This window comes from Lepisosteus oculatus, chromosome 7, assembly GCF_040954835.1.
Source record: "Lepisosteus oculatus isolate fLepOcu1 chromosome 7, fLepOcu1.hap2, whole genome shotgun sequence".
In the NCBI taxonomy this organism is placed as follows: domain Eukaryota; kingdom Metazoa; phylum Chordata; class Actinopteri; order Semionotiformes; family Lepisosteidae; genus Lepisosteus; species Lepisosteus oculatus.
This window is the reverse complement of record NC_090702.1, coordinates 25,291,322-25,300,478: the sequence shown is the minus strand read 5'-3', so window position 1 is coordinate 25,300,478 and position 9,157 is coordinate 25,291,322. Positions and strand designations below refer to the sequence as shown.

At 37.4% G+C, this 9,157-nt stretch overlaps 1 protein-coding gene across 2 annotated transcripts in view; it reads right to left on the bottom strand.

Moving 5' to 3' along the window:
* LOC102689399 (uncharacterized) overlaps nt 1-9,157 on the bottom strand; it is a 35,948-nt gene that overhangs the window by 4,232 nt on the left and 22,559 nt on the right. The window contains exons 18-19 of one of the 2 annotated variants that reach the window (XM_006633563.3): nt 8,534-8,616; nt 2-2,293 (exon numbers count right to left, since the gene is read on the bottom strand). In XM_006633563.3, the coding sequence (XP_006633626.3) occupies nt 2,101-2,293; nt 8,534-8,616 (276 nt within the window). In that variant the 3' untranslated portion in view covers nt 2-2,100. Of the gene's footprint in view, nt 1; nt 2,294-8,533; nt 8,617-9,157 lie in introns of those variants that run through there. The other variant, XM_069192333.1, reaches the window with a different exon arrangement.

The following is a 9,157-nucleotide window of genomic DNA, read 5'->3' as shown; positions in this document are numbered from 1 at the left end:
GGTAGTAATTAGATTCAGGTGTTCTAATTTTATTTTTTATTTTAAGTTATCAAACTATCTTATGATTCTCAAGCCTGTACTCAATAACACACCTGAATGGACCGAAACACTTCCAAGGGCAACTTTACACTTTTTCTGCACTTGAAAATGTTCTATTTCCAAATAAAATGTATGCACAAATACATATATCATATAAGTACAAATATCACTTTTCCACAAGTGTTTTCTCCTGCTACATTTGTATTGTAACGCTTACGGCCGACAGGCACTGTGTAAGAGCAGGCGTACCAGAGCAGGTGATGTCACCGCCCTTCCCTGTGATAGCAGGACCACAGCTACTGGGCTGTGGAGAGATCTCTCTTTAGCTCACGGGGCTGGGTCGCTGCAGAGAGACGCGGAAGTCCCGGGTTCGAGCCTCCAGTCGGATGGGGCCGACCAGATGCGGCGCCCGCCTGAGCCCCGCCTGAGCCCCCGTTGCGTTACATTGGTGTCAGAGTGGGATGGGATAGCCCTTCGCCGGGGACGGCGATTTAAGCGGGGGAGAGTGTAACGCTTACGGCCGACTGGCACTGTGTAAGAGCCGGCGTACCAGAGCAGGTGATGTCACCGCTCTTCCCTGTGATAGCAGGACCACAGCTACTGGGCTGTGGAGAGATCTCTCTTTAGCTCACGGGGCTAGGTCGCTGCAGAGAGACGCGGAAGTCCCGGGTTCGAGCCTCCAGTCGGGATGGGGCCGACCAGATGCGGCAAGGGCGCCCGCGTGAGCCCCCGTTGCGTTACAGTATCCTTAACTTTTATTTAAAAAATCAGGAGCACATTTCCTGCAAAAAAGATTTGAGAGTTGTCCTTACTTATTTTTCGAGCCAAGCATCATGCAATTAACCACAAAGAAAAGAATACTCATCAACAAAAACACAAGTCTAGAGGGCATATTACAGAGTTCTTCAAGTTCTTTTATTTTTGTGCCTCTTCATTTTATTTTCCCACAACCACTAATGTGACATATCACATTAACAGTCAAACATTAAAGCTGTAATGCAAAGACCCTTGTACCATAAGTAGACATCAAATTCAGTGACTGGCCAGACTGGTAACAACACCTCTCTGCATTGCTGCCCTACAACCCTTCCCCCACCACTTGATCTGACACTGCGTCTTCAGCCTTCACCACTTGTCCACTGCCCACAGCTCTGACTTCTTGAAAGCACTCCGGTTTTGAAATGATTGGAAAGAAAAAATAACTTTTGAAAATTTGAAAATTGTATATTGTTCAAAGAGTCAGAAATCGGCATTTGCAGGAAGTAGCCCCTCCAATGGCTTCCACAAAAAGTTCAAAAACCAAAAAGGATAAAAGTATTTTTTGATAATAGAATGAATGGCTGTCCATATTTCAATACAAACAACTTGCGTCGGTTTCATTTCTTAATGTTAGATTGATTAAACTTTGTGTCTGGGTTCTCATTGGGCTTTTCAGTTTTCGTTCAGTTGCTTTCATCTTTAAGACTGCGAGTAAGAGTTTAAATGAGAGGAGGCCAGTTGACATATCTAGCTCCTAGAATCCCAGGGAATCTGCTTTAACAACACAGCTGTGAAGGCACCTGATTTCCACAGCTCTTTTAGTAAACAGCCTCCATTTCTCTGTCTTAAAGTATACATCCTGTTAATTCCTAGAGCTGTTCCCTAGGATGCGTCCTTTCCCTGTTGATCCTGAAGATCCATTGTGTTGACTTTATTATCAAGACCTGCTAAAGACTATAAAGACTAACTTTCTTTCATCACCTGGTGGATATCATTCCTGTATGACCAGGAATTAACCAGGTCTACCTTCCAGGGCAGCAATAACCCTGAAACAATTCATTCTTTTAACTCTATACCACTGCTTAATCAATTGCTTTTGATTAAGATGTGCACTAAGTAACCTGATCTTGCCTAGTAAATGTATTAGTATATCCTCTGTACAGTACATGCTTAACAACCCTCTAAGTAATGTATTACAATATGATTAACAACACTATTTTGATATAATGCAGGCAAACACAATATAGGTGAAAACAAAGTATCATTATTCATATTTTTAACATTAAGTGAATAAAAAAACTTTCATTTCATAACAGTCAATAAAGTAGGCCGGCTGTGGATGTGACATTTCTCTGGGCTGATGCTGTCAGTGCTGAGAGAGGGAGCCACGGGGTCATGTGACCCTAAGGACAGATGAGCAGCCAGTAGCCCCATATTAACACACATATCGGTATCAAGTTTCCGGAGGATTCCAGCCATCATTCCTGCTGCCAAGCTGTGGAGGAAAAATCTATGAATAGCTGAGTAAAGACTATGTATGGAGACAAAATGTATTCAGAGTTTGTTTGTGAAATTATTTGTTTTGATTCTGGGACTAACTGTTGCGAGTTCCAGCTCTACAGTACGTATGTGGTAATACTGTATAAATCTATTTCCATTTTTTGTGCATAACTATGAACGGTGTATACAATGCAATAGAATCACCCATTATGTTCCCAAATCATCAAAATACAATGCTGTTGATATAGCTAACACATTATTTAATAAAGCTCTCAATTCAGGCCAGCAGCACCGTTGTGCAGTGTTTAGCATTGCTGCCTTACAGCACTGGGGCTCTGGGTTAAATTCCAGCATACTGGTAGGTTATTTGACTTCTGAGAACAGTGGCCCTAAGTGTGAGTATGTTTGTGTCTGTCCTCTGATGGACTGGCACTGTGTCAGGGTGTATCCTGAATTGCGTCTATTGTGTGCCAGGATAAGATACAGCTCCCCTGCAACTCCCAATTGGAAGAAGTGATTAGAAAATGGATGGATGGATAAATTCATACTCCAACCACACTCAACAAAGATTGGGGATAGGATTCCAGAAACAAAATAGCATGAAAATAATTCCTGAGATTTTGTCTATCTTATTCTTTAATTTGAGCAATGTGGGTAATGTGTTTTAAAAGTCTCTGACAATGACATGTTAAAATAGGATGGAACAGATAAATGCAGAAAATGATTTATGGTGGATTTAGCTCTTCATTCTGACCTCTTCAATTCAATTTTTTGTGATAGGTTTTTTATGCAGACATGGTGTGGCTTTAATTTGGATAAGCTCCGTCTTCTTATCTCCACTGAAAATGTTCCCGTTTGCTCTTTCATCAAAGTACAGGGGATGCAAAGAACTAAGAAATTGTTTTTGGTTTTTGGTCTTTATTTTACACAAACATTTGACCACAGAATTCTCTTTTCTCATTTGTGAAATTTGTCTTCATAGAAAAACATTGAAAAAGAAAAGCTTTACTTATGTTATAGTTACTTATTCTGAAAATTTGCAATATAGGTTTAGAAAATATATTGTGTATCAGACAGGAAGAAAAATCATTTTTTTAGGCTGACCGATTGTGGCATTTTCTGAGTAGATAATCTAGAGGTGAATAAACTTGTGATAACTGGTAATTTATATAAATACTTGACATTTTTAAACATTGTAGATATTAAAATCCAATACCTTTATTTTCACTTAAAAGAAAAAGGTAGAAATATTTAATAACATGACTAATGTGTGGCTGTAACGAGAAAGATATTCTGAATTTAAATAGTAAACTCATTCTAAGATTTCTAAGACTTTTATTATGCTCTTATTATGCACTGTATAGTACATGATTAAATTTAAATGGATAAAATAACAACAGACTTTTCGTGACAGTAAGGTTACAGTGATTTGCAGTGTTTTGAGTGGTAAGGACTGTACAGAAGGCTGATTGACCTAATAGCTGTGAAAACAGTCCACTTCCTAGTCACGTATTTAGTGACCCTTATACAGTATGTAGTGAGAAGATGTGTGACAAGCACATACAGTACCTAATAGTACAGCAGAGATGAAGCATATATGATTTTCAGTAAGTGTTCAGTGCAGGTTTCCAACTACCAGTGACTTCCAACAGGAGAGTTGTGACTTATATGACCAAACAAGAGAAGGAACAAACAAAAACTTAAAAACAAGAAGAAGATTTTCAGCTTCATTTGAGTGCTAGTACCTAGTTGATCTGAGAATATAATCCAACCATTTATTTAAAGAAGCCAGGGTACCTAACTAGGTACCTTGCTCCAGACTCATACTCTACAAGCATCGCAGTGATTCACAGAGAACTGCATTGCAAACACCACAAGAGCCCATGATATTCACTGGTGAATCATGAGGAGAGAACTGAGATAAACTTCTCTTGTTGCCCGAAAATGACATAGTGCTCTCCTAGTTAGCTACTAAAATGTGGTGGAAAATATCTACATTCATATCCTTTTTTTGAAAAGCAATGTAATAGAAATCTATAGAAACAAATATAAAAATATGCAAAAATAATGTACTTCATATGGGTGCACTACAATGCTGTTAATGCTTGTTTTTATTGACAAAATTCAGAATGCTTAAGTAGCAAAATCTGTTTGAATCAAAGTATTTTGAAGGTTAAATGTTCAACGTTTAGCCTGTAGCAATGTTAGTAAAGTAAGCGCACTGATTTCCACAAGGGCTCAGGAAAGTGCAAGTGCTTGAGGGAACTTGTTTCATGTAATGTTGCAGGTTAGTATTTGTCGAAGGCTTCACCTCTATCCTCACACAGATATTACTCCATGTTGGCATCAAGTATATTCTCTATCAACAGTTTTTCATGACTCACAAGAGAACTGCCTTTGAAGTGTCCTTTTCTGGAACATTGTCTATTGTCTACTTAACCACAGAAGAAGAAGTATTGTGGAAGCAGTCATTGTCTAAGCATGGCCTACAGAAACAAGTGAGCCTAGATGAGATGGTATTTGTTTTTGAATACAGTATTTCAGCACTCTTAATCCAACCAGGAACACCCCACCAGCTAAAGTACTCATGTACTACTGTACCTCTTATACCAACTTCCTCGTCTCCACAGGTGAAGGTATTATTTTGTATCTAGGCGTGTGCCTTTCCAATAATTTGTCCAAAACACGTGATGGAAAAAGCCTGAAAATAATCTCCCCATTAAACTTGTCACTTTGATTAAGAGACTATTGTGGAGATGAGTGATGTGCTATGGCCAGACTGGTCTTCTGTGCTTTGTTTTTTCAGTTCTTTGAAGGTGTAGCACCAAGACCGAAGTACATCATTCCTGAGTGCACTGAGGTGGTTGGCCATGACAAGGCACACAGCATGAGAAAACAGCACGAAGAGAAAACCAATCATCAGCTTCTTATTGGCTTATGCTATCCAAATCTCCAGCTCACTTTCCTGTGAAGTCATAAAAACACAAAATGCGGGGAAGAAAGGACTAAAAGGCTTTCACCAGCTGTTTAGTAAGCTAGGCCTCACTTGACGTTAATGTTAAGCACTTGTTGACTTGACACCATACTGTCTCTAACAAAATACACTTTTTAGAAGATTTAAGTTGCCATTCTAATGAGATATTATTGCCTTTCCACAACTGAGGCAATGCAGTAGATTAAAAAAAATTCAAAACCCTGCTCCATTTTTATCGGTATTACCGTTAATTATTTACAAAGAAATCTTAATTAGAAAACTCTGAATGTGATATTTTAATCTGTTCTCAGATGTCCATTTGTTGCCTCATGTTAATTATCAAAGCTTTTGATTCAATTTCAGATTTGTAACAGAGAGCAGTGAATATATTAAATTGCTTAAAGGTAACCTATAAATAAATGATTAATCTGCAGATCAACCCTCACATCTAGGGAAAGTTATACTCTGCAACTTCTTGAAGTCATATCCCATAGTCCTTTGGATATGCAGATTATATCAATCATTGCTGGCCTGCTAATATACTGTACAAATGTATGATATTTTAGCAATCAAGCTGTTACATTTCATAACTCTTGCCCCTTCATGCAAAAATTCTGTCAAATGCTTCATGTAAATGAATTCATAATTAATGGCATATCATATCATTTTCATCTCAAAAGATTGCAAGAAGCTTCACATATTGGAACAGAGCCACTTTATCTTCCCCTTTAATACACCGACAACCCCTGAAGACCCCCAAGCTCACACGCTTGGTTTCCGGCCTCTCCACCACTGCCTGCAGATTCAGCCCGTGTTCCTCTGCTGCTCCCTGCTGTGTAATAACATTCTGAAGTTTGATTGAACACTTAAAGGGGACCTGCAGTCTCAATTTCTCAGACCGGTTATTAAATCTTGGTAACAAAAGAAATCAAATGATGGTATCACAAAACTTTTACAGATTATGAAAAAAGCACAAAATCATGAACCGCGGGCGAGAGAGAGAGTTTGCACAAATTGTCACATGAAGTGGCCCCTTCCTGCTCACTAGTCACTGTAAAGACTAATGCAATGTGATGTACAAGTGAATAAGTGCAGGTTGTACAGCAGACACTTCACTGCAGAAAAGCCCCAACATGATCTGCACATAGAGTTAACAAGTGAGTTATATTTGTTGGCAAACCTGTTTAGAAGTCAAGAGCAATATTTCTATTGGATTTAAAAGAGTGCTAAAACAGAGGCACAAGCCTACTTGTTTACAATGTACTGTATTAAGATCGCTTCACATCACAGGAAATTTTGTTGCCTTATTCTGAAAAGCAGAATATGACGCTGCACATACTTTGAAAATTTTCTGTCTATTTTGTGTTGTAAATTGGAGATTTTACATGTTCTTGTGTATTTTACCTACTGTACATTGTAGGTCTCGTCAGAGCCAATTGCTTCTAATTCCAAAAAATATCAAAATAACACTGCAGTTCCTTTTTAGTCTCATGCTTCAAGGCATCTAACTCCTTTAATAGGCAAAACAGATTTCAAAATTGTGTGTATTAAAATATTTGATTGTTAAGAAGAAGAATCTAGTTGTGACAGTAATAACTTTACCATTGAACTCCAAAAGATGTTTCCTAATTACCTGATTTTTAACCTCCATTTAGAAATGGTATATTTTTTTTTTCTTTTATCTAAGCAGACCACTTGGGATTAAGCAGATATTTCAAAGGCACATCATTAAAGTCCTTTTTTAAGCACCAGTCATTTGTTAAATACTTGTTAATATTCTCAGTGACAGATTGCATATCATCTTGCGAGAGCATACAAAACTCTCGATAAGCCCAGACTGGCATATTTATTTGATAAATCTCTTCACTTTAATGTCTGTGCAGTGCTTTAGTATTAAAACCTAGGGCTTACTCTCTTAGGACAGTTTATATGCATAATATATGGAAATGATAGTTCCCACCTTCTTCCAGTGGGTGTCTACGTTTGTATATTATGATAGCATAACATCCACAAACCTATTACCAAACTTTAATTACTTGCTTATAATTCTCTTAAATTTTGCAGTAAATGCTTTTGTGTTGTACTACCTACAATAAAGTTGTAGAATTTTAAACATTACAGAGAGTGAATAGCATAAATTTCAATCTTACTTTGTGAAGTAAGTGAACAATTCACAGTGCTATCCAGCTCTCACTTTCTGTGGTTCCATTTACATTTACATATGAACAGTAATCTAGTGACTTCTAATCTAATACTAAACTTTACTAAACAATACTATAATAGAGTGAGGTTTTTAAAAAGACTGAAAAGCACTACTGTGCAAAACGTTTAATCCTCTTAACGATTTACATTGGGGACTCAATCCAAACAAACTGGGGAACTGAGGTGGAAGTTCAACCTTTTAGAGTCTATATTACGTTAATGTGTTGTGCACTCTATATATTGGACATGTGGACAAAGTCTGACCGAACTGCATATGTAATTAATTTCCAGTGGGTTGTGCTGTTTTCCAGCAATGAAAATAAAAATGTTCATTTTAGTCCCTGATTATGTGGACACTACATTGATTTGTACATTTTATAACATCTGCTTTAATGGACTGTACATTATGTATTGAGTGCATAATAAATTGATTTCTTAGCAATATAGAAAGATTTGCATCCCCACTAATTTACTTTAAATTCATACTTTTCTGTATAAGTGGTTTAGAATACAATGCTTTGTGTCCCCTTGCTATGCTAAGGTCTATATAATTTATAAAAAAAAAACTGGATTGCTTGTTTGCTGCTGACATCTGAGTGAAATACCTTGTTTAACTACAGTACCTGACCTTAACCATTTAGACCTGTATAAATATGAGGTACTGAAATGCTATTTGATGTATCATTTTTCATGGTACATATTTGTGAATGTACCAGGTTGTATTTCAATATACAAATATGTTAGTCTGCTACTGTTTTGGTATTGCAGCAGAAGAAGCCTTTCTCAAGGTTGGGAATTACTTCAAGACCACTGGACTCCCTGATGATAATAAAACTAATTGTAGGCTGTATCAGACAAGCTCACTGTGGAATGTTTGAGGTGTGTTAGTTTTGATCATTTTATTTCTAATATAAGACCTCTTTGCTTTCTTACATTAAGTCCTCTCTGTCAAGGAGTGCTTAGTTATCTTGAATGTTTTGCTTGTATCTAAAAGCCCATCACAAATCAGTGGTACTGGATGAATTAAAGTCATTCTGCCCAGTAAAGGAGTCAGCTTACCTGTCTCCAGCTCCAGAAACATTAACAATGTTTTCTGCTGAGATGGGAATTGCTGGGTAGTGGATGGCGCACAGTCTACCATTCTTGAATAGAAACAGAGAAACACAGTCCTCATTGGTTTTAATTATAAAATTATTATTGTTCATTGTGACCATCAGAGGAGGAAGCAGAGCTGACATACACTTTTTTTAGTCAGCACTAAGTGCAGATTTCCAATCACCACAGGTATTTGATAGTGTTAGACTGAATAATTGAGCCATAAAAACACAAAAAATATTAGAAATGAATGAGGCCTTTCAGCCCATTTACCTAATTTAATTACTCGAAGGCAGTTGATTAGAGGATCTCATTTAGACATTTCTTAAAGAAATCTATCAGCTTCAAAGTAGCTGGATAGCTCAATTCCATAATCTTACAATCCTGTTGACTGGCTTTTTGTTCTGCAACCCTCAAGAAGTGCCTCTGTTTTCCGTTTTAATCATGTTTCCACTTAATAGTTGTAGTTTACTTGTATCCAACCTTTTTATATGTCCTCTGGCTCATATTCTGGTGTTTATTTGATTGTCCACACAAGTCCACACTAAAATGAGTCTGACTCATTTCACTCAAATGAACATTTCACTG